The 26,931-nt window shown below is 33.1% G+C and overlaps 1 protein-coding gene across 2 annotated transcripts; it reads right to left on the reverse strand.

Annotated features, from left to right (window-relative positions):
* Positions 1-227: 227 nt before the first annotated feature.
* On the reverse strand, positions 228-26,320 carry LOC129802104 (uncharacterized). Of its 2 annotated transcripts, none has more exons than XM_055847681.1 (4): positions 25,922-26,320; positions 12,937-13,746; positions 1,993-3,290; positions 228-599 (listed from the first exon to the last, which is right to left on the reverse strand). In XM_055847681.1, exons 3-4 carry the CDS (start codon positions 2,791-2,793, stop codon positions 426-428), a joined length of 975 nt encoding a protein of 324 aa, XP_055703656.1. In that variant the 5' UTR covers positions 2,794-3,290; positions 12,937-13,746; positions 25,922-26,320; the 3' UTR covers positions 228-425. The 2 variants fall into 2 exon arrangements, with proteins under 2 accessions (XP_055703656.1, XP_055703657.1); XM_055847682.1 differs by having other exon boundaries at positions 228-1,622; positions 25,922-26,282.
* Positions 26,321-26,931: the final 611 nt, after the last annotated feature.

A 26,931-nucleotide genomic window follows, 5' to 3' on the forward strand; every position in this document is an offset into this window, starting at 1 on the left:
TAGACACATGTGGCCGTTATTTTTTTTTAGGAAACGTCAAATTCGCAAAATTCTGTCAAAATCATACTTACTTGGTGTCGCCATATCCTCCATAAAATCTGGCAGCCATTTAGATTATTCAGGAAGAGAGATGATATAGATTTTTTTTTTAAAAGAAAAAGGAGTTCTTGTGAGATTTTGTCCATCTGGAACCATTTTGTCAATCATGAGAAATTAAAAGACAATAATTTTCAGCACTAGAGATTGTTTTATTTCAGAAGCAGAATATTATGGTGAAAATATTAGATAATTATAGATTATTGTAGGGAAAGAAAAATATTTGTTGTCTTCAGTGTCTCCAAGAAGTTTAAAGTGCAAATGATTGAGGAATAGTTGAAATACAATGCTGAAAAAATTATTTTTTTTAATGTGCCTCCAATAACTGCTTAATTGTCTGCTGACATCTCCGTAATGGTCTCATTAATGGCCAGCGTCTGCTGCAAGAAGTCCTGATCAGCCACAACGTCTGCAAGATCATGAAGTAGCTCCAGCAATTCCCCGAATTCCATGCGCAATTGCTTGGAAAGGTGACTTACGTGGCCGGCAATGGTTTCCGGAAGCTGTTGGGTAGATTAATTTGAAGGTTAGCGAAATAATTTCTGGGGAGCTCCGGCAAAAAAGAAAGCATGCAAATTTCTCGAATTCGAGAGACACTTTCGCGGGATCCTTTCGAAATCAACCTCTCAACAGGTCAACAGTTCCTGTTCAACTTATTAAGATCGTTCCCAATATTAATTTGCGAAACCAATTCGGAAATACGCTGAATAAGAACTTAGGGCAAATGCAGCTTAGTTAAAGCATGTAAAGTTAAGAAATTAATAGTAAAAAAATCGGGAAAAAATTCTTTTGTAATCACGAAATAGCTCGATACGCAGCAAAACGATTAGTAAATTCAAATGAAGATTTATCAATTAAAAATTATACAAAAAGCGTGATTTTAGCATATTTTTCTATCTTAAAATCTTTTGAAATTTTGACATTTTAAATTAAAGCATTAAAAGATTTAAACCGATAAAAGTATTTCCGATAAAATTGGTTTAACAAAAAAAAACCTCCTAATATTTTCCCAAAAATATTATGAAGTTTAAAATAAAAACAACTCACCATTTTCTTGCAATAATGCGTAAATAATTTACGCTGGAATTTATCAAAATTTCAGGATATTCTTCATGCTTCATTCACATATCCATGAAATTTTCCAAAAATTAGAATATTTTTCAAAAAGTTTGAGATATTGTGAATCAAGCATTTAAATCTGAAACTAATTTTACATATTAAAATTTCCAAATTAGAATTTTGTATACGAAAGCACCCAAACTTTTGAGCTAAAGACATTCACGTAGAACATTGTAAGTAAAGTATGCAAACGTACAATACCCCACATGGAATATTAAATTGTTTTTTTTTATAAAAAAGCCAAACAAATTAGTGAATTCTATGCATTATTCTTCAATTTGAAGCCAGTAGAATAGTAAAGGACTTTTACCATTTCTCTTCCATAGGCTAGAAAAGATGAAGCTAAGATGAAGATTAGAAAGGTAAAAATCTATCTTCTTCATCTTCTCACCTATGTCTTTCCTAATCTGTAACAAAAATTTTTGATTCATTACTTTTAAATTAAATAAAAGATAGAAAGTGTGCTAAAAATTTGAACAAAAACTACATTTTGCAAAGTTCAATTTGAAAATAATCGAAGCTAACTTCAACATGAAATCTTCTTCTTTTTATAAGTGCCAGGTTATCGGCCGCGTACCCGCGTTTCACTCGACATCTTGAATATAGTTTTGGTCCAAAGTTTAGCTATCAAAATATCCACATTCGCGACTGTTGATGTAGTGTCCTACATTTTGAAGGTTGATTCGGGTTCTCCCTGAACACATCTCCCCTGTCTAATCAATGTTTGGTAAAGGGATCTCTAACTTAAGGTTACCCACAAACGCATTCAGTACTCACTTTGAGCGCATCGCGTCGGTTGAAAGTGGAAAACTTGACCTTGACCTTTACACTAGCACTATTGGCGCCATCATAGAAGAGCGTCAACTGTGCCTCAGGTCCGGGCACCACAGGGAAGTAGATTCCCGCACAGACGCGTCCCTTGGCATTCCTAGCCAGCAATGAACGGAAGTTGTACACCAGATTCCTACGCACTGTTACATCTATTGCTGTTCTATATGGGCGCTCCACATAGATGAGGGCTAGTTCGTGATTGATGGTCGATCCGCGAGTGGTTCTCTCTGACCATTCCACAAAGTTAGTGCTGTGAGTGCTAAAGCTGTAGCAGTACTCACGACGGCAATGTGGTTCATCAGACTGAGTGAACCAACCAGTATGCGGATAGCATAGGTCCTTCATCACGGTGACAGCCCGAGCTACATGGTACCCAGGGTCGAGAATCATGAGTCCTTCGCGTCCAGCAACGCTTATATGAACGGCAATCAGAGCGTGCTCCTTTTCCAGCGTGTGTGCTACTCCTTCTAAGCTTCGGCCTTTCTGACAATTGGAGATGTAAGGGTCAGCTGATTCCACAGCCTCCTCGCATGACACAATGAATAGATGCTCGGCCAATGCTGGCAGAACATCCGCTAGTCGCGTTACAATCTCCATAGCCAAGCTTACACACATGTGATGACGCCTGTTGACAGGTGGCGTATAGTTTTGGAAAAAGAGCCGGAGATCGTTGCCGCCAGAACGCCTGAAACTCTCACGGAGATCCAGAAAGTTGTGTACGGTGTCGTAGAAGGTGTCCTCCAGCATACGCTGTAAGACAGTCTCGGTGATGGCCACGAGCTCTTCATACTGCCACACCTTGTCCACCACGAGCCGGGGCTTCGCGTCGGACGACCAACAGGGCAGCGGTAGCGGATGGCGAATGGGCCATGCACCATTCTGCTGATCAAAAGCCCTCAAGTGATAGGAGTCGGCCGCAGCCCAGCGTGTCGAGGACACGAGGGCCAGTTCAGCGGCCGCTCCATCATCGGCGACACATCGACTCTGTCCACGATGGTCGTCCGGTGTCACTCCATCAGGCCATGATGTTCCCACCACCGACCTGATGGTGACAGGGAGTCCATACCCAAGGCTCCCTTCGGCGAGTCAACTTGGCCATTCGCAGCCCCAGCGGCCAACCGTTGGCACATAGCCACCATCTTGGCGGTCACTTGAAATGGGACTCACAGGTCCAACGTCACTCCGATCCTGCAACTTTGTCAGGCCCGGCTCGTCCCCTCTCTTTGTCGCCTTGGTTTCACGCTCTGCAATAATACAATCAATATTTCTAATTAGTCGCTAAGGAATATGTAATAAAAAGTTTGCGTTTGAATTTGTCCTTGCACACACACGTGACCTCAATGTGACTTCAATGCTACAGGTCGAATGCAAAATTGTAAATGCATATCATAGAGGTACCTCTGAAGGTATTTCTGAAGAATCTATCAAATGGAATCCATTATACGACAAACAAAATTTTGAGAGACTTTAAATAAATAGTTTTTAAATTATCCTTGAAGAGTACTACAACTTTGAATTGAGGAGAGTTGCTTTAAAAAAATTAGCTAGTTTGAATGTTTACTGCATAGAAACTCGTAGTTTGATAGATATCTCTTCGATTTTATAAAGTAAAATTGTAACTAAATTAATGAAACTTCAATAGAAACTTAGAAAACAAAATGAAGTATTAACGTAAGGTGTTTGATGTAATTTAAGTTAATGCTCATAGATGGAACTACAGTAGAGTCTCCTAAATTCGAACGCTCGGGGGGTATTTTTGACATTTCTCACCTCCCAAATTCGAACGATTTTTTCAAAACTAACGAAATTTGTGTGAGATTAAATTATACTTTGAATCAAATTCCCGTACTTTCTCGCAAGTCTTAGTGGTAACATATTTTCTTTTCATTTTACATGACCATAATGTATGTAAACAATCAGGAAGAAGCACATAAATATGATTTTCATTCACCAAGAATACGAACTTTCTAACATAACCTCATAATTGACATTTTGAATCCAAACGGCGTTCGAATTTGAGAGATTCAGATTTGAGAGACTCTACTGTACTATTCTATTCGATGTTATTCTATGTTTGGTATTAACGTAAATATTTCTATCATTGATAAATAAAAGACAAAGAAAAAATACAAGCACGTAAGATACAAAATCAAAGTATATATAATGATAAAATATAGAATTCTGAAAAATCTTTGTACAAAAGTCTTCTAAACACAATCGAATACTAGTTGTAATACTTTGAAAAGTGTAAATAAAAGAGCAACATAGACACTTTGTAGTTAAGAAACTTATCTGAGTTTTGTTTTTATTGGTCCTAGAGTATCCTTTAACTTTTAAAAATGCAATGCAAGCGAACGACATCAAGAGAAAAAGTTCTCAAGTCATTGTCGACACTACTAAAACTTTCAAGAAAATAAAAGTTTACCCTTATGCTAATGACATCATAGATTAATGGCATGGACTTTTCTTCTTCAATTTTTCATGAAAATTCATTACATATTCATTCACAAAGCATAGTACTTTCTTTATATAAATTAAATTCTTTGAATGAAAACACCCGCGAGCATTGTTAATAACAAAAACAAGATCTTTAATATAAATGCCGTTTGCGACATTTTTTTTTTAAGTTTACAGAGCATTCTTTTTATGTTGACGTTGCTATTTACTTAAAGAGTGCTTAGTACACTTAATTGCCAGGGTTAGCTTTTCAAGTGTTCTTAGTCAAAAAGTCGCGTTTATGCAATTCCAAAGAATTAAAATTTATAGAACACAATTCAACGTTCTTTCTTTTGCCTGAATCTCTGCCAATTTTTAGCTAAAACTGGAAACTTAATTTTTCTAATGGCTTCAGTTGCGGAGAAGTATTCATATCTTCCTTAATATGAACCATTTACGATGAAAAATTGCACTTGTAGTATCAATATTTTAGTGTTTTAACTTTCGGAGAGCGTGAGTTATATCTCGATTATCTCAAATCCTTGCCAACTCCGAGAAGGTCATAGTTTAACATAATTTTGTGAGACTGAAGCCCTATACAAAAAAATACGTAATATCATTTGTTCTTTGACCCGTAATATAATAGGTTTTTATGGGATAAACCGGATAATCGGTAAGAGGTATTAGTTTCAGAAAACCCTCATTAGAGAATGACTTGATATATCTTTAAAATGAAAGGTTAAACAGTTCTGTACATCGTATTTCTTAATAGTTTCCACAAAAAATGGTTCAGTTCATGAGTTTGTACCTGAGTTTGTACCGTTTGAACCGGTACCGAAGAGATAGACAGCTACAATTAACAATAGAACAGGATTATTTTAAAAAAAAAACGCCCAAAAACTTTTTAAATGTACCGTCAATTTTTTGTAGACTGAAACTTTTTGTATTTAAATTTCAAGTATAAAAAAAATCAAGCAAGACGTAGATAGTAGCCGAATGTAGTACACGGATTATTTCCTTAATAATGTGCCCTAGTAATTAATAAAAAAAATTTTAAAAAAAATGTAATTTAGAAGTTAGTCTGCAGTCATTAATGGGCTATAAGCCAATAAGACCTTATAGGTAAGGTGGGATAAAAAAAGTAATTTAGAAGTCAAACTAAATATAATTAACATAAAAGTTTTGAAGTCATGTAAATTAAAAAAAATGATTTATACTTCAAAAATAAAAAAAAAAAACATATTTTTAATAGTAATTTTTCATTATGGAAACTCAATTTTAACACTAAACCTACCAAGACCGGTCAAATTGACCGGTTTAAAATTTTTTAAAATTAACACATATTTAAAAAGTACAATGTCGCTATAAAGTGTCGCTTTATGAATTTCTTAAAATATGCAAGTAATATATTTTTCAGTGTTTGAATTTTTATTTTTTCCTCTTTTCCAAGAAAAAATTGTTGAGTATCCTACCAACAAATTTAGCGGTCTGTGATTTGATCAAGCGTGCGAGAAACAATGACCAAAAACGGTCTGTAGGTTTAATGTTAACTGGTTTATCCAATCACAGTACAAAAGTTTATTATTACACAATCTACTGATTTTTGTGTAATTATTGTACGACTATGTAATGTGTACCTGTACATTACTTAGAAAGAATAATCATCGTGTATTTTTTTATTAAATTAATATTGTTATTCCTTTGTATTCTTAAATTCCATTTACTTTTTAAACGTTTAAATTTACACGAAAAATGCTTTACACTTAATTTCACCTAATTTATTACACATTTTAATTTAAAATCTTCGCAAGTACATTTCCATGAAACTATCAATGTAGTCATACATTAAAATTAATTTCAAATAAAACGTGTAATAATTTAGGCGTAATTGTTTTGTTGTGTAAAATTAAATCCTGCAAAATAATCGTGCAAATTAAAATTGTGTAAAATTAAGGTAAAGGAAATTGTACAACGGTATACACAGGGAAATCCGTTTCGAAAGAAATTCTCAAGACCGAAAAAAGGATGCGAATTTACTCCCATAACACAAAAAAATGCATACTCGCAGGAGATATCTTTAGAATATATGTTACGGAAGTGAAGCACCGTGATGAATGCAAAATTATTTTCAGTTTCAATCCTTCGGCCTATTTTCAGCGCCAACGGTTCATAAGAAATGCATTTCAAATTTTACTACGTGAAAAACTTGCGCACATTTAGGGGCATTTCAAATAGAATTTTGTAAATTAGCTCCCAATTGTAGGCAATTCATATCAATTTTTTTTAGTCTGTTTTCACTTAAACCGATACCACAAAAAAATTGCAATGTGTAAAAAAATGTTCATAATATTCCGATTTTTTTTGCTAAAATTTTACTCTTCACGATGTACAATAATAATGAGTTCCCGTAGAAAGTGTAAAAAGTGTCTGAAGACAGGGCGCTAAAGTGTAATGGGTTCCTTAAAGAATTTCTAAAAGTTGTGTAAGAAATATACAATTTTTTATTCTTTTTAATTCTCCTTTCCGTATTACATTCAGTACAAAACGCTACCAGGCAAACTTATTTTGACATTTATTAAATTTTTGAACAACATAACCTTAATTTGAAATAGTCGTTAAGTCTCCATTAAAACTAAAATAATCTCTACGAGCGTCATAAACTTGAACTTCTTTATTGTAAATCGTTAATAAGCCTCAGAGAATGTGAATCATAACGTCTAAAGTGTTTTTCAATTGAAAATAATTTCCCACACAGAAACATGCAAAAGAAATAAATAAATGGAGTTAATTTTCAATTGCACACTCTGACAAAGCATTGTGTGAATATGGTTAAATACATCGTGAAAATGCCAAGTGAATTTCCTGTTGAGTAACAACAGGGTGCTAAATAGCCTAGAAATCTCAAAGATTTGTAGCACTTTAGAATTTTAAACTTAAGATGTGGAGTTATTCAAAGAGGTCAAACTCATTGACACACTTCTTACAATTTTTCATCACGCTAAAATATCTTTACATTTTTTGCAATATTAACTTCAACTCTACGCATATTTCTTTGTGTCTTACTGTAGCCAAGCAAATAAATATATACTGTAGAGGCGGATGTTATCAATGTAGAAACAACGAAAATTTCTTTTGTACACTGGGAAGAATTTCTGTCGTATCTCATACATTTTCCATAAACATTTTCAACATGCCTCAGTACACAGTACAATTTATACAATTTCTTTAGGCATAAAAGTTCAAAATTCTTGTTATAGCTCTGTTGTGAAGCACCCCGCGAATTGATGTATGGCTGAATCAGTATAGTATCTATATCTAATTGATAGAATATGTGATTCACAGGAATTCCTGGAATGCGTAGATTCACGTGATGTTATGCGTCATCGTAACCCCATTGCGATTTTCATGCAATTGCTCATGCAAATTGTGGCACGGACTGCTCTAATAGAGTTAGGACAGCATCACACGTGTGAGCAACTTAATATAATTAACATCCGAATTTAAAGCCATGGTGAAGATTTATAATTCTACTTATTTTGAGCAAAAATGAAAAAAGGGAAAGTCGGGCAAATTCAAACATGCATAACTTTTTAAAATATAAATATGTTAGGATAATAAAATTTCACAGAAAATACTTTGTCAGACTAAGGCCCTAACAAACCTGAGGATTAGTCGAGAGATGACTTAGCGTAATTATTAGAAATAATGGTGAAACTATATTTCCATCATTTTCCATTAAGTCGTCTCTCGGCTTAAGTCGTAAGTGTGTCTAGGGCATAACTGAGCTTGAATAGTTTAAAAGTGAATGTCAAATGAGTTTAAAAAAAAAGCTCAGTTACCTAAAATTGTTCCACGTGGCCCTAGAAAGTGATATAGTTACTTAAATACTTAATTGATAAATTAAAGCGGTGAAAAGCAGTATACGATTTATGCTAAAAACTAGTAAGAACCTAGATTACACAATTAATTTCAAATATAAAATCTCTCCTTAAAGTTTTTGGGATTAAAATCATCTTATTTAATAAAAGTTAAGACACTAAACTGATGAGAAACAGTATTTAAATTAAAAAATTATATAATAAAAAATGGTACAGAAAGTTTCCACAAAAAAAATTACAAAAAATGATAAATTAAGAAAATATGAAAAACATAAATCTTATTTAAAAGAAAATAGAACAGAGCTTTTTCCAAAATTCTTTTACTTAAAGAAAGCTCCTGAATTCTGCGACAAAGACCTTGAGCACACATTTAGATGAGGAAAATTTTCATGAAGTTAAAATTCACATCTCTTTCTTTCTCGAACAATTTAAGGTAAAGTGTCCTCAATTCGACCTGAGGTGAGAATTCTTTACACAAATTTACCAAGTAAACAAAAACATCGTTGGACTTTAAAAGTTTTTATGTTTATCAGTCTCTTAATCTGTGTGACATTTCGGTCCCGCTCTCACGGTTAAGCAAGAGTCTACTGTATGTCTCTACCCTCCTTTTGCACTTAAAACTGTATTAAAATAAACTTAATTTGTTGTGACGTTTTATAGAAGAAGAAGAGTACGGAGGAGTGAAGTACACATGCAAAACTCTTGAGAAAGGAAGCGATGTAAATTTTCATTTTATGACATTTTCCTGATCTAAAAGATGTGCTGGAATCATTAAGTCTTAAATCTTCACATCAGCCTTTAAAAACCACTTTATATTCTCCGACAAAGATCCTTAATTTTCAAGCATTAGGTTTTTTTAAGTCTTTAACCTTAAATGTAACAAATTTCATACTACTGAAGTTAAAATATAAATGAAAATGAATGAAAATGAAGTTAAAATGTCAAATTAACTTAAAATCCCCTAATTTTTTTTTAAATTTCTCGGATGAACCTCTTAAACTTTTAATTACAGAAAATTTTCAATTTAGGGCTTTAAGCCAGGCTTTAAGCCAGGCTTTAAGCGTACGTTATCTCTAAATTGAGTAATTCAATTACTAGTAAAGAACATTACTGCCCTACTTTTGTGAATCCCAATTTAGAATTTTCTTGCTGCGATGGGATAATTTCACCTTTGAATTTTTTTAGAAGACATAAAGGTTTTCAGGCTTCGCACACATTTTAGCTTCGAATAAATTGTATTTTTTACGTTTTTCTTCAGTAAATCCGACTTATTTATGGTAATATGTCTTAATAGCTAGTCTAATAAGTCTAATGAATCTAACAAATAAGTTAGATTCATTAAAGCAAAATGGGAAATATATGAAGTGTTCAAATTCAGAGTGTGTGCGAAGTCTAAAAGCCTTCCTCTACAGTCCACAGAATTTTGGGATAATAAATTATTTATCTATTAATTGTGCTGTAAAAGTTTCATTTGGTTCATATTTGTTCAGCAGATAAGTCTTGAAAAAATATTCAGCTGTGTTAATCTGCCCCACTTTCCGTTACAACAGAAAAACCTCAAACCAATTTTATATCTCTATTTTACACTCTTAAGTTATTTTTAGGTTTAATGTTGATACTTGGAAAAATGAATTAATTCCTAGAATAAAAATAAACCTTTAAATGTCAATTGAAATCCTAAAAATTTGACTTGAGATTGACAGGAATGTCTCAAAATTTCATGAAAGACAGATCTTGATAAAAATATTTTGCATAAGTTAGAATTTCATCTCTGGAATAACCCAAAACCGGAAATTTTCCCGTCAACTCTCAAACGTCTCAATAATAACTTCTTGGAAACTTGTACAAGTCTTTTTAGTGGAAGAATTATAATTCTGAAATAATGAAAGAATTTTAGGTTTTCGAGTAGGGGAAGGCTTTCAGGCTTCACACAGACTCTGGCTTGAAACCCTTCATAATTTTTCCATATTCTATTAATGAATCTGGCCTGACGGGCCTGACTTTTTCAGGAAATAACTAACTTTAAACTGGCTATTAAAAATAGGTGAAATTTATTAAAACAGCAGGAAAAGTATGAAGTGTTAAGTGTCTAGGCAGACATTTCATATGGCAATACAATAGAACCCCGCTATAGGCCATCGCTCTACAGTCCACAATTTATCGACCGTTGATTTCAGAATACTGATTTTAAATTAGGTTATGTTTTTAGTACGCGACATGCAATGTTGTCATAATTATTTTAATATTTTTGGCAAACTTTATTGAGTATTTGTGATAATTGTCATCCATAATGAAGAGAGCGAGGACAGGTACCACAATCGCAAAGAAAGTGGAAAGCCGTCCAGCAATTTCAATACTAAAAGTCGTTGATAATTTTAAAAATGACATTGAGTATGTAGTGCGACCCAAGTGTCAAATCTGGAACCAAATATGGCCTATAGCGAGGCTCTACTGTAGTACAAGGATTTCTGCCTTCAAAGAAATTCCCGGGACCGAAAAAATGCCCGAGAATTCACTCCAGTGGTACAGAAAAATTGCATACCCATAGGAGAGCACTTTAAAAAATATATGGAAACGCCGTGATGTCCGTGATGTATGCAAAACATTTGCGGCGCAAATATTTCAGTCTATTTCTAGCGCCAACAGTTACCGCGTAAAAAATTTATGCATACATTTAGGGGCATTTCAAAAAATTATTTTATAAATGAGCTCCCAATAGTAGGCAATCCATATCAAATTCTTTCAATCCGTTTTCACTTAAGCAGGAACTCCCTGTTAATTAGCTCAATATTCTTTCTAAAGAAAACTATAGTACCATACTGTCTAATATTATTCGTGGCTAAATCTTCCCCGGTCTCTCCTACATATGTGCGAAGCCTGAAAGACTTCTTAATTTTGATATATTTCAAAATTTCTGCTGATCTCTAAAAAACAAAGTCTCAAATAAACTTTTTATTGGTTGTATGGCAAAATCCTGTCATCCTCCTAAGTACAAAATAGGAGAAGGAGGGGCTATTTTGAGCTGTGGGGCTAGATGGATATACGAATTGTTTTGTGGAACTAATAAATTACATTAAGTTAAAGCCCAGATTCCTTTGGAAATATACGATAAAATGGTAGGGGGAAGTGGGGCTACTTTGAGCTGTGGGGCTACATTGTTATACCATTTTTTCGCATTTTTCTAATGGAAACTGAGTTTTAACGTGATATAATTTGGATAGACAAAATAATTGTGGATCTAAATAAAATAATTGTAAAGACCAGCTTCTTTGGGAAATAGGCGAAAAAGTCGTATAACAATCTAGCCCCACAGCTCAAAGTAGCCCCACCTCCCCCTATATCAATGTAGCCCTATAAGTCAAAAGTAGCCTCACCTCCATCTAACTTATCCATATTTTGTCCATATCGCCTCAGTATTTGAAATAGAATAAATATTATCATGATTGTACGTACAATGTATGTATATACCAGACTTTCTCTTACTTCTTGAATGCTATGGATAAACTTTGAAAAAAAGACTTAATTACTATATCAAATAAAAGAAATATCTCAGTACCTTGACATCATAGCGAAAGACAGCTTTATAAAAAATAATGCTACAGACTTTGCGATGTTTGAAAAGAGGTCAAGGGTTCTAAAAGATAACTTGATTAAACAAAAAAATGAGATACTTTTTTTATTTTACAAAGAAAAATTTAATGTTGCTTGATTTGCCTCTTGCCCACAATTTCAGAAGTGGGATGTATGATGTACCAAAAACTAAAAGTCAATAAATACTTATAAGAGACTCGAACCCAGAATACTCGCATCGAGCCCAACGCTCTGCAACTTAAAGGCCTCTACACATTGGAAGCAATTATAATCAAAATTTCATTTTTGACAGGATTTTGACGTTTCTACCAACAGTGTACTGCAGGAAATTTCGTTCAAAAATGAAATTTTTGACGAAAATTACTAGATTCCAAAGTCTAGAAGCCTTAACACATTACATGCCTCATGACAAATAAAACATCATATTTTCCAGTCCCTAATCCAATTTCCTAATCATTTTGTCTATAGAGAACGTAAATAGAAGCTCTTTTGAGATAATTCTCAAGATCTCTATATTCAGTTCAATTGATGTCGCATTCTTTGTACGCGCCCAGTTGTCTCCCTGAATTCAGCGCAGTTAAGCAAATGAACTTAAAACGAAAGGAAAAAAAGTCAGGAAATTGCGTCGCAATTGCGTCTAATACCAAACCAAGTTAATAACCTTCGGGTATGTTTTTTGTTGGATCACAACTGGAGAGAAAAAGTAAACAAATCCATATCAATTTCCCTTCTTCTTCCATATCTCTACAGTCTTGTACATTTTCCTTGCACGCAAATTAAGATAGCAGTTCCAACTGAGATAAATGGACTTTTGAGAGACATGTGTACATCATTAAATAGTAGAAATTCCAGTAATTGTGAAATAGCTATTGGTTGGCAAAAATCATATGATTTGTACAGTTAGAAAATATTATGCTAAGGTGTGTGTGCAATTTATGATATTAGGGGGAACTTACAAATGGTGCTATAAACTAGTTACACTTACCCATACAATGATCAGAGCCCCCAGAAGCTGAAATTGTTGTTGGCTCCGTCTCCGCCCGCGAAAAGAAACAAAAAATATATATAAAAAAGAAAAAAGGGAAAGTTTCTCTTTGTTGTCCTCTTTTCCTTCAAATTGATCTATCAATGGATAGTCTTTGATGCTTCGAATTGTACAATTGAATTGGGATCTCTTGCACTTGGTAGTATCTTTTGTAAGTCTTTTGATTAAATTTCTATCTTATAGCACAGTTTTATCTTCAATCCGAGTCTCTTTCTCTTGCCTCACAGTGAAGCTCACTAGAGAATTAGAAATGTTTTGACACCTTTGTTGTCTCACCAGGTGAAGTGTTGATTTGCACTCCAGAAAATTCCCAGTCGAACTGACTGAGTCAACTGAAACACTTGACTGAATTTATAGATCACGGCACTCTACGATTCAACAAACACAGGCGCAGTACTTACAATACTAGTACTGCTTTAGTACTGCAGATGGTGGTATAATCCCCACTCAACCACTTCAAACTCACACACGCGCAAAATCTCTCAGCTGAGCTGCGTGCGCACACAATTTCCTCACTTTTCTAGCCAATCTGGGCTTTCCTGGGTCAATGTATTAGTCTGTGTACCCCTCCGCCGCTTGCTGGGGTCGGGACTGAGTCCCAAGATCCCTCGATCACGGAATTTGACCTCGTGACCTTCTCTGTTGTGACGCCGTTCAATGCAACGAAGGTGAAGATGCTTCATGTGACAGGAGCAGGTGTTTATCGTTCCCCCTCCCTCCTGTATGATGCCAGGTAGAGAGATTTCCCCTCTGAGGAAATAAACAACAACAGAACCTTTCAAAACATAAATTCAAACGTACCTATTCGAACTAAATATCATGGAGATAAAGTCACAAAGAAATCTCGCATACGTTAATATTTGATTTATGGCAACTTTGAGTAACACAACACTGTGATTGAGCAATGCATTTTAATAAAAATGTTTTTAATTACTGGAAAATTGCTTTACATAAATTAAATTAGAGCTTTTATTGCATTTTGTAGGATTTAATTAAGTTAATTTAAACTGTGGATTCATTGTAAAATTTACAGAATACATTAATAATATTATAATATACGTTTAATATCCATATCAATCTATTATAGTGAATTATAGACAAAGAAGTCATTCTATTTCATAACCATAGGGGAGAGCGGGGATTTTATAATAATGAAATTAATTTACTTCACCTTTTCAAAAAGAAATAAATATCTTACTTAGTCAAAAAATTATAAATGTAATATTTACTTTCTCGTTTCTTGATCTTTCAATTGATGCTTTGTAACATTTTTTTTCTATGTGGAAAAATGATTATGTAGGGGAAAGTGCTCTCCCTTCGAACGTTCGTGCCTTCGAATAATGTAAATTTTCTTTTGTTTTTCGTAAGAGATTTACACTAAATTATCACGGAATTATCAATAATTGATGATAAGCTAACTAATATTTAATAGAAATGTGTAAGTTTTTTATGAAAACTAAAAGAAAATTCACATTATTCGTAGGAATGAACGTTCGAAGGGAGAGTTACTTTCCCTTATAGTTCTCGATGTATCTTGTGTGTAAGGGAAAGTATTCTCCCTTCGAACGTTCATGCCTTCGAATAATGTAAATTTTCTTTTATTTTTCCTAGAGACTTATACACAATTATCAAAAATTGATGAAAAGTTAACTAATATTTAATAAAAAATGAGTAAATCTCTTAGGAAAAATAAAAGAAAATTCATATTGTTCGAAGGCATGAGCGTTCGAAGGGAGAGTACTTTCCCCTATAGTCCTCGATGTATCTTGTGTGTACTTTGGACATGAATCAATAAATTATTATTATTATTATTATTATAATTATAATGTAAAAGTGTCCCTCTTCCCACCGACCAACTTTTTCTAACAAAAACTCTTATTTTCTTTACAAAAAAAAATATTTTTTCTGAGTAGGGGAGACTGGGACAAAAAGTCACAAAACGGATATTTTATTTATTTACAAGCTATTCGAGCGGTTCAAAAATTTCTAATTAGCGCAGTTTTATAGGAAATTTACCACTCTACCTGTGTGAAAGTCATTTTCTCTATTTTGTAAGGAAATACGTTTATCGAGCCGATTTTTAAAAAGTAATTTTGTAACCATTCTCAATAATGCTGGGGCAAATAGTACCAGACATGGGGTATTATCATATTTAGATTCGCTTCATTACGGGCTTCCGAAAATTTGAAAAAATACCTAGATGACATATTTTCATAGAAAATTTATTCATCTACACCTTTGTAAAACACCGTTTTCTCTGCGAGAAAAATGAGAAAACGAGAAAAGCGTTTTTCAAGCTATTTTAGGAAAAAAAACACACAAAAGACTGCAAATCATTTGACCAATGCAAACAACAAGCGGCGAGACGTGATAATGACGTTTCTCTTCACCATGAAACATCAGAAATGGCTTCGCTTTTTTGTTACTTTTTGCTCTATACCTTTTGTTACTTTTTACCCCAAGTACCCATTTTTAATAAAAGGATTTCTGGAGAAAAGAACTTTCGTGAAATTCTAAAATAGATAGTGGATTCGTATTCAAAAAATCCAAATTATTTAGAAAATATTCACGAGTGCATCAATTTTGGAATATAAATAGGTAATAATTGTTATCTTCTGCAAGGAAAATATATCAAAAATAGGCCTAAAAATTTCGATATTTTTTATTTTCTAAATTTCTTGTTCGAATTCTAAGAAACTTTCGACATTTAAGAAGGTCTATGGAGGCTATCTATAGAAAAAAATTTGAGCCGCTATCTTTTTTACCTTGGAAGATATTGAATTTTGAATTTTTCGATTTGTGACATTTTGCCCCAGTCTCCCCTAATCATTTGTACTAAAATACTGCACATTATTTTGCAACCTTTTGAAGAATTGAAAGTTTAATTTACCCTTTGGAATATAGAAAATTAAACTAAATTGATACTGGCTTATAAGACTATTGCTTTATATAGATTTAAATTTTTTACTGACTAAATTTAGTTTTGTACTGACAAAAATGGATTTTCTATTGACTAAAATTTAAGTTTTGTACTGACAATGATCAGTTTTTTATACTAATTAAATTTGACTCAATTATTAATTAAAAGTGACTGTTTATGGCTCTGGCACACCTTTTAGATCAGAAAGATTTCATGAAATCAAAATTCACATCCCCTTCATTCTGACACGTTTTGCATATGACTACCTCATTCTTTAATACTCCAAATACGATTGAGCTTATTTGTTGTGATGTTTAAAAGAACAAGAAGAGTGCAAAAGAATGAGATAGACTCACGCAAAATGTTAGAGAAACACAAGCATTAGAATTTCGACTTCATAAAGTTTTCCTGATTTAAAAGGTGTGCCAGAGCCGACCAAAATCAATTTTTCCACTGATAAAGATTAATCTTTTTGCTGGTTAAATTCGTAAGAAAATGTCTGTTGACCAAAATTGATTTTTTACCATTTTTTACTGACCCAAATCGGTTTTTACTCAGATCAAAACTTCTTACTGGCAAATGTGATTTACTTCATAACCAAAATAGATTTTCTATTGACCAAAGTGGATTTTCGCACTGATCATGATATTTTTTTACTTGTTAATTTTGATTTATTTATTGACTATAGTAAATTTTTACTGACCACAATCTATTGTTTTTACCGAAATTATATTTATATTGACCAAATTTGGTTTTCGTACTGAGCATGTTATTTTTTAATAACCAAATTTGATTAAGGAAAATTGATTTTTTACTGACCAAAATTGATTTTTTAGTTACTAAGATCAATCTTTTTATCGATCAGTGATCACCAAATTTGATTTATTTACTAACTAAATTAGGATTTTTATTGACCAAAATTGATTTGTGACTGAACACAGTGTAAATATTTTTTACTAAAATCAATCTTTTTACTGGCCAAATTTGATTTAATTACAAACTAATGTAGGATTTATGTCTACTGTACTAAGTTTTATCACATGTAATGATAATGATACGACAATCGTAGAAATATTCTTAACTCTTCGAATGTCATTTTCAAGGGAACTAAACGTTGTTCAAGGGAGATTATCTACCTTAAAATTAAAAAAAAAATATATATATATATATATAAAGATCAGCATACACAGTAAGAATTATTTCGTAAAATTGTTCGTAAATATTTGTAAATTCCTGTTAGGGTAAGATAAATAGATAGATAGATAGATAGATAGGTTCATACTTTTTAGATCAGGAAAATTTTATGAAATCAAAATTCACATTCCGTTCCTGCTCAAACGTTTTGCATATGACTATCCCATTTTTTCGTACTCTTCTTCTTCTTTTGAACATCACAACAAATTAAATTTGAGTCAAATGAATCTTGAGTGTGAAAGATTAAAATAGACCTTATCGAAACGTTTGAGAAAAGTATATGAATTTTTATTTCATAAACTTACCCTGATCCAAAGGATGTGTCGGGGCCAATATAAATAAAGTAAAATATCAAAAGACATGTTTATTGGAATAAAATTCATATCTTTTAAAAATGTTCATAATTATTGTTCAAGTCTCTCCTACACGTTCTTCAACACTATAATTGGTACTCCCAAGATATCATTGAAGTGCACTGAATGCACTTTATTCCCATTTTAACTACTTTGCTGAATTAAAAAAAAACCAATGTATAAACGCAAATGTTCAGAGATAAGATTTTTCCCAGTGTAGCCTTCGAGATTAGGCGAATTAGGCACGTTTTAATAAATGCGCAAATACATTAGCACTTGTGTATACAAGAAAATCGCCCATACAGCGAAAAATTCCCATTGTGTGAAAGATTGAAAATGGGCTTTGTGAAAAATTTCCTCACTGATAAGATTTGTATGACAGAGATAGAGCAGAGAAAATTCTTGTAATACATTTTCTTATCAGCGATTTTCCTGCGATTTCGCATGATATGACGGTTCTTCTTTAATGATTTGTGCAAAGCTCTTCGTGATTCTGTTGCCAACGAGTGTTATATATATTTATGGCAGATGCATGCATTAAATACTCATTATTTGTGTATAATATTATAAGAGTCAGTTTATTTGTTAGGTGCTTATGGAATATTCCTCATCATCATTTCATTTTTTTTTACCACACCATTAGACTGCTAAATACATCTGTTTTGCGTTATGACTTCGTTAGCGACACATTTTCCAAGAATTTTACTGCCATCTCGTTTTTCCGTTTCACGTCCCAATTCCATAAAAAAAGCTGTATTTTATATTAAAGGCGACTTTTGGGTAAATTTCTTGGCTTATAATTCCTTAAAGCACTGTATTAGGGATGGTAGTGATTTTTCTGCGAAGTCGGAGTTGAGACTTTTGATTTGAAGTAGTTAATATTGATTTCACGTTAATTAATTAATAGGGAAATTCTGTAACCCTACGACATTGTCATATGACAAATTAAAAATTTAATTAATGTTATAGATTTGGTTAAACTAGACAAATGCGATTTATATTAATTAAATCTAAAATAAGACTGGTTTTTATTTCGAAAAGATCATATTAAATAATATTATTAATTCAATAATACAAGATAAGTTGACTCTATCGGAGTCCGTAGAATAAAAAAATAGCTGTTGACTCTAATGGAGATTGACTCTATCGGGGGTTGACTCTATCGAGGTCCTACTGTATCAACTCGTTTTTACCAGGGTTTGCAAATACATCGTGACTGCTGATCGGCGCTGATTAATTTCCATGATCGGCTGATCGGAAGCCACAATAAATCGTGATTGAGACCTCTCAAACCCCTGCCAATAAGTCAGAAGTCGTCAAATTCATAAAATTTGCAAAAATGGCTCAAGGTGAATGTAAGATAGATGTTCCAAGTTATCAAAAACCGTCAAGATTACACAATTACCAACAATTGCTATCTTTGCAGAGTTCGAGCAATTAAACTTAAAGAAGTGTTTACTATATTTTGGAAAGAACGTTATCAGTACGTCATTTCGTTTAGAATCACAACAAATTAATTACTTCTAGAGAAAACCTGAATTTTTCTTATTTCGTAAAAAGAATAAAATTCACTGTTGCACTTTTGCCAACAACGCAAAATAATAACAATGAAAATTATGGTAAACAACATGAATTTGGTAGAAAAATAGGTGGATTATTCTTGCCAAGTACTTTACCGTACAAAAATAAATTTTCTACAGCAGAGATTACAAAACTCAAATTGTGATAACGATAATAATTAAATAGTTGGATGTTCTGAGAGGCAAAAATATTTATTTTGACGACATTCACTGCGCAATAATGTGAAATTCAAGAGACTTGTGTAGGTATTATGTTGTTTTCAATGAGTCATAGAACCACATGAAAATCACTCACCCCACAAAAAGTAATTTTCATTGTGATGTCCCCAAGCAACAAGACGTGACGTCAAAATCTTCCATAAAAACCCTAAAGAGGTTGCAAAGAACAACATCAAATTGTTCACATCAATAATACTATTTATTAATATACTCATTAATTTTTTCCAAGAGAAGATGGCCTTTTAACAAGAAAATTGTATTTTAGTTCTTTCGGTTCGTCATAGAATATCCAATTATTAAATTAGGACATATTATTACTGACTCAGCGACTTTTATGTACTATAGATTTAATATAATAAATAGTACTTATTTCACCAAAAATATCATTTTCTCCGAATTCGGTTATTATTGTTTTTTTTCATAAAATAATGTCAATTTATCAATAATAATGAAAAAAATATTAAATGTTTGTTATAAGAAAACAAACTAATTATGTTAATAAGGATAAAGCGTGTCCACGTTAAGATTGCACCCAAAAATAATGCTTTAATAGTTAAGTCTACATAATATTAAAAAAAAAGAGAAATATTTTTTGAAATTTCAATTCCTTGTAGATTTATTAAATATATTACTCTTTTTATTCAAGTATTTGATACTGTATAAGTGTATGCTGAAGCCGGTCTGGACTTATATGGCATAGAGCTTTGGGGAACCGCCTGTAAGTCCAACGTAAACATTACACAAAGATTTGAAAACAAAGTCTTGAGGCAAATTGTAAACGCTCCGTGGTACGTTCCCAACGAACTCATACGCAACGACCTTGAAATTTCCTCTGTAGAGGAAGTAATTCGATCGCGAAGACGAAGCTATGCTGTAAGGCTGTTGAACCATCCTAACCCTTTGGCAAGAATTATTTTAAATGGACTCGGCTCCACTAGATTAAAGCGCATGCGCTTACCGTGCTTGTAATATTGGAAAATTTTTATTTATAAAGCTATTTATACTGGGCTTGTTTCCTTTCGAGACCATAGCCAAAAAGTCAAATTTTTTAATCAAAATGTATGAGTATAAATTGCTGAATGTTATTTTTTTTATGTAACAGATTGAAATAAACGACTGGCCAAAAAAAAAAGTATTTGATTGGCGAGATCTCGAATTTTCTTCTTGAGTCCTCCCATCACAGATCTATAGAAGATCATCACCGCGGTTCTTGGTTCTTTCATTCCATTTTTTCTTGAAGTCCTCGATGTTCTCGACGCGTTTGGCTTTCTTGCCAAACGCGTATCCAGGTTTCCATCCAGGTTTCTGGGCACTGGTTTTACTGTCGAGGAATCGAAGAATCACCCTCCGGACGGTCTAGCGTGAGGTATTTGTGAGTTCTCCAAGGTCCGCGTAATTGATTCCAATATTTTTTAGATACGTGTACCCGATCAGTTCTCTTCTCTTTTCCATTAATATTTCCTGTCTCAGTGAAAAATGAATTTGATGAGAGTTTCAGCAAAAGAAAGGTAAAACCACGTGCTACAATGTTTACATAGAACGAAAATGCGGAGCTAGTGACATATGTCGTAAAAATATGAAATCATTTGGAACAATTTTATCGTGGACACGCTTTACAATAAATCAAATTTTGATCTTTTGTTCAATCTATTATTCAAATAAGGAGCAGCGTAAGAATTTAATTAATTTAAATTAAATACTAATAGCTAATGAAATTATACGCGACCCAATTTTTTGTCATGTTTATAAATTAGAAGATTTCTGTGAAATTATATCACTCTGTCCGACTGCCGTTCAACCAGGCCTAAAGGTCAAACGATTAGAGATAGAGACTTGGCATCTTCGGGAAACGTCCTAATAAGTACACTTCCACATCAACTTCATTCCTCTATAAAATTTTTAATTTTGGATATCACGGCATGTGATTTTTAGCTGAGATTCTTTACAATCTCTACTTTTGTGGTCCTATACTGAGAAAAAAGAGGGTGCGATTAACTTTTTTTCCTCATAATTTTAACACTTTTTTCGATGCAACTACGACAATAGTCAATGAAGTTCGACTTACTGTACTTTCCACCGAAAACCCCAAATCACTATCCCTAATCGGTCAGTTGTCCGGAATTTTAATTGAAAATTATGAAAGAAAATTTGCATTAAAGGGTTACGTTGATTACAAAGATTAAAAAAAACCGGATATTTTCTTTAATTTTTTTTTTGACAATAATAAAAAAATTAATTAAGCTACTATGCGTATATTAAAGTACAACATTTAAAATATTATTTTCTAAAATTTTCATATCAAAATTTTAAAAAAACACTGTCGTTATGGAATTTGATTGTCGGAGACTTTTTTTTAAAGAAAAAAAAACTTACTTTGCGGTAGTCACAATTAATCAGAGTAAAATCATCTGAAGTCAAAATACAAAATGTTTTCTATTAGCAACTCGTACTAGAACGAAGAATTTCTATTTGCTTGTTTACAACATATCATACAGAACGAAATGTAGCGCAATGTCGAAAGTGATAATGTTTTGTATAAAATTCTCGAAAGAATACAAATTTCGTTATTTTAAAAATCCTTGGTATTAATCATAAAAAATATTTTGGTTTTTGACTTCAAATAAATTGTCAAATGGATACACAGCTCTCTCCGAGATCCGGCTCACGGGGGGACAAAATGACATTTAGGTTTTTTGAATCTGGTCAACGGTTTTTCTATTTTGCGCTGTATGAATTTATTTTCTTGTCGAAAAACAACAGAATTTTCTTTCTGGTGCGTTTATGCTTCATTTGGTACTACAATTAAGTCTCAAAGGCTTTGATTAAGTAAAAATAACATTTTAATTCATGCTGGACAAACTGCATATTTCGCAAAAACGTTTTGAATTCTTCTACCGTCAGTGTTTGGCAGCTGTCAGCCGGATATCGAAGTGCCGGATATCGTAGAGAGCTGTGTAAACTATTTCCAAGAACCAGCTTTATTTAGAAATAGGCAAAAAACCCATATATCAATGTAGCCAAACAGCTCAAAATAGCCCCACATCCCCCTATCCTGTTTTTAAAGCTTCGTGATCCACGTAACCCCTTAAGGCCCATAGAAAGGAACTTACAACAAAATTGAGCTTTTAAAAGTAAATCTGCAGAAAATCAGCGGTAAATAGAAAACAAGCAGCATTTGCACTCTCTTTTTTCTGTTTATCATTGAATTGTATTGAAATTAACAAATAAGAGCGTCCTCTGGATATGTGGCATATACAACCTGAGAAAGAGCTTTCCACCACCTGGAGTAAGTTGGTAACCAACGCCAAGACGCCGGAGGCTGCAGAAAAATATTTGCGGATTTTTCGTTTTTTACTGTTTGAACTCCACAGAGAGAGCAATATATGTATACAATCCCTCGATTTTAAGATATATATCGGCTCTTTACCCTCCGAAGGATCATATTTTGGTAGAATTTTCGAAATTGAAAGTTTCGAGCTTTTTGACCTTACGCTGTTGGTCTGTCTGATCCGTCTGTCCGTTCAGCTGTCACCAGCTCTAAAGGCCAAATGGTATGAGGTAGCGACTTGGGACCTTCGGGGAGACCCCAATAAGTTGACACTGCCCCATTGCAAAAGAAAGCGAAATAGGAATAACAAGCGAAAAATTCCTTGGAATTTTCCACTATTTTTCCTTAAAAAATTCCATAGGAATTTTCCATAATAGGTTCCAAGGAAAATTTAATGGATTTATGCTGGATTTTTTCTATAGAATACATCCATGGAAATGCTCGTGGAATTTATGTGGATTTTTCCACCAAAATAAAATGGAGAAAAAATGAAGCTGTCACATGCACCTCATGATTTTACTTCCGAATTTTATAGAAACGGAAAAGATTACAAGGATTATAATATGTTTTTATAAACCAGCAATAACGAATTGACACTTTGAGCCATAAAAAAATATTTTATTAAAAAAAAATTTGTTTCCTAAAATATATATTAATTAACATAAAAACAGCATTATTTTAGATTGGCGACCTATTTAATGTAATCACTTCATTATTATCTACACGAAACGTAGCATCGCATAATTAATTAAATTATAATTGCCACATGAATCACTAGAAATGTTTGCGGAAGGTTTGGAAACAAATTCTAAAAGTTGTCGCAACACCATTTTATTTGTTTGACATTTCAGAAAACTAGTGGAAAGATCCATATGAAACACTATGGAAAGATAGTGGAAATTTCCATATGTTTTTTCCAGCTTATCCCGCGGACGTTTCACGTGTGAGTTTCCATATAAATCTTCCGCGGAATACCGCGGAATTTAACGCTGGAATTCCAGCATGTCGTACTAGTAAATTCCATGGAGCACTATGATTTCCATGGAATTTCCGGCTTTAAATTCCATAGGAAAACTTAGTGGAATTTTAGCGTCAAATTCCAGCGAATTTAGCCATTTGGACGCAAGTTTTCCATTGGAATTTTTGCGGAATTTTGCTATGGGGTGGGATCATTAATATGTCCCTCATTGCTCGCCTTCCTTCTTCATCCCCTTAACCGTTTAAGGGCGATTGGAACACCGGTGTCCCATAAAGAAAATAATTTTTCCTGACTACCTAAAGTTATTTTTATCTTATGTCTGTACATAATTGTAAAGTAGAAGGTTGAAGGAATCTACAATATTTTTTTGTAACTCTCTAGCTATTTGCTATATAGTAAATATTTAAGATAAAAAATCGCGAATTTTTAAATTCTTAAATTTATAATTGATTTTATTTATTTTTTATAGTTCCAATTTTTTTTAAAGCAAAACCCTTTTGGAAATAAAAACTACAATACTCATACGTAATATTTTTCATTAAAGCGAAAAATATTATTCATTGGTGTTGTCAGAAAAATTACTTAAATTTTTGGGCTATTTTTATCCCTACCGTTCATAGAGGCACAAAATACACCGAATCAGATTGTGTTGGACTTTCCAAGGTTAGATGTAAGACTTATCATTGACTATGTTTCCCACTTTAATTTTTATTGTTGATTTTCAGTCCGTAAAAAGTGTCTCGTCGTTAAAGGGTTAAACCTTTTAGGTGTGATTCCTTCATAATCACACCTATTTTTTTTGTTTTGGTAATAAATGCGTTGTGCAGTTTTTTTTCATTTTTGAATATGTTTTAACGGTTGTCCATGTGAACGGTTCGTCCTTATAAGAAAATCTCATTGAATCCCCGTCTGACACAGGGTAAGGGGGCCCAGCGTTGAGCCATTAAATTAACACCCATCTATAGGAACTATTTTAGCCCTCATCGGCAAGATCCGAGTGGTAGGCACAAATTAAGGACTGAATCTTGCCACGGATATCAATGGCGGTGGAATGAAACTGTCAATTGCACATCCTGATTTCACCTTCGAATTTTATACAAATGACAAAAGCTACAAAGATATGGATATGTTTTATTGAACCACGATGAACGATTTAACACTTTAGAAAAGCAAAAACTATTATGAAAAAAATTGTCTCCTAAAAAATACCCCGAAAGGAAATAAAAACACGTATTTCAAGATTGGAAATTTGTTTATTGTTACCACGACACTTTTCTCTACACGAAACGCACTCACGCACTATTATTATTATTATAAAAAAACACTAAAAACACTGAGAATCTTTGTGATAATTTTAAAAACAAATGAAATATTTTGGAAAATATTCCATCTTGTCACTGACAGCCGAGTAACACGGCCGGCAACATAATTTTCGTAGTTCCGCTCTTCACCACCATGAACGCAAAACAGTGTCCTTCACATATATTTAGTAAGGGGTATTTTGTATGGGAGCTTCTTAAAAGTAAGGTATGAAAGATAGGGGTTAATTGAGGCTATAATCCACGCTTACCTGGTCAGACGGGTCATTCCTAATAACCGTTTTTTAATGTCAAAGCTTAAAAAGGCTATAGAGAGCGTATTTTTAAACAGAATAATGTCATATTTGGACTCGTTGGAAAGGTCTTGGAATTTTAGACAAAACTGAGACGGTTTGAATCGGTTCTAAATCGGCAATGAATCGGTTCATAACCGATAACTAAATATTATTCTGAATTCAATAATATTGCTAAGTTATTTTAGGCCTTTTGAGCAATTTTTTGAATGATTTATAAATCGGTTCAAAACGGTTGAGAATTGGTAGACTGTAAATGAGGTTACATGTAATATACGACCTAATTTGTGTATTACAGATTAATTAATTACTTTATAATTAATAAAATCCAGTGATGAGAGGGATGAAAGATGAAAATTTATCATATTAATATTACTTTTCCCATTTATAGTAAAATTGCTTCTGTCCAATGCAGACAGAACAATGAAAATTTACTTAAGCACCCTTCTGTATAAAAGCTCCTCGGCATTATATATCAAAATCGATTTTTCAATCGTGTCTTTTTTGTTGTGGTAATATTTTTCAAGTGAGTTGGAAAATCAATATTATATGGTTTCGACGGGAAATTGACGCAGCTATTTGACGTAGTATTAGAGCATACGTTTTTCTTTCTTCCTATCTTGACATAAATAAATAATAATTATATGAAGAATGAGCGGTGTTGTGCAAGGGAAATTGAATTGATTTTTCCTTTAATTTTTTTCTGTGGGTTGGTTTTCTTCTTTTCTTGGGACACTTACCTCCTGTGTCTGTTAAATTGCTGCTGAGTCCTTTCTGCGTACAATTTACTTTTTCACCTTTGTGGACTTTTCTTGATGCCAATTACAAGAACCAGAATAATAAAATAAAAGGAGGATGTAATCTGAGGATACCATCATGTTCCGCCAGACTTTTTGTGCCGTCTGCAGACTCTGGATGGACGACAGAAGCCTTTGAATCCCTTCGTGAAAGGATCCTTAAGCAATTGCCCCTCTGTCTGTGGAAACTCTTATCACTTGGGATCTTAGAAAAAGACTTTTTTTTTACTGAATGGATAAAGAGTGTCAGATGGATTAGGAGCAAGACGCCAAATGGCGTATGCCGAGGTTGTGGAAAAACTGGATGGTGAATTTTCCAACTTGGGCTTTTGTGCTCTCCCAAATGCGACAACCTCAACATTTTCCACCACTGCGTCGCTTTTCTGCGCCATCATCCTCCCACTTTTCCGCCTTTTCCAAACCTGGGGAAAAACTAACACACAATTGGAATATTTTCCTGCAAAAAAAGTCCGATTGTGAATGGGAAAGTCCTTCAAATGGAATCTGGTGAAAAAAGATTAAACAATTTTTTAATTACTCGTTATTGATATAAAAGCATCCCAATTGTTGTCTGCCTGATGAAATTTTTTGGCACAACCAATTATATTTCCTGGGTGAAAAAAAGCAAAAATTTACGACGATGTGTTTGAAAATAGACTCAAATTGACTCATAGAACAGCTTTATATATATATATATATGAAATTCTCAATGTTATATTTATTCACTGAAGAATATTTTCATGAGCAATTATTGTAACAACGATAAAAAAATGAACAAAGTTTCAAGTAACTTATGCTGAGAAATACTTTTTCTCGAATATTGCAAAATTAAGGCACAATTTGTAGGAGAATTTACAAACTACGCTCGGATTAAAGCTTTCCTTTATTTCGCAAAAGATAACAGAAAGGGAGCTTTCACACCGTTTATACTTCCTTTTTTTTAGATTGGCCAT

Source organism: Phlebotomus papatasi, chromosome 2, assembly GCF_024763615.1.
Source record: "Phlebotomus papatasi isolate M1 chromosome 2, Ppap_2.1, whole genome shotgun sequence".
Lineage (NCBI taxonomy): Eukaryota > Metazoa > Arthropoda > Insecta > Diptera > Psychodidae > Phlebotomus > Phlebotomus papatasi.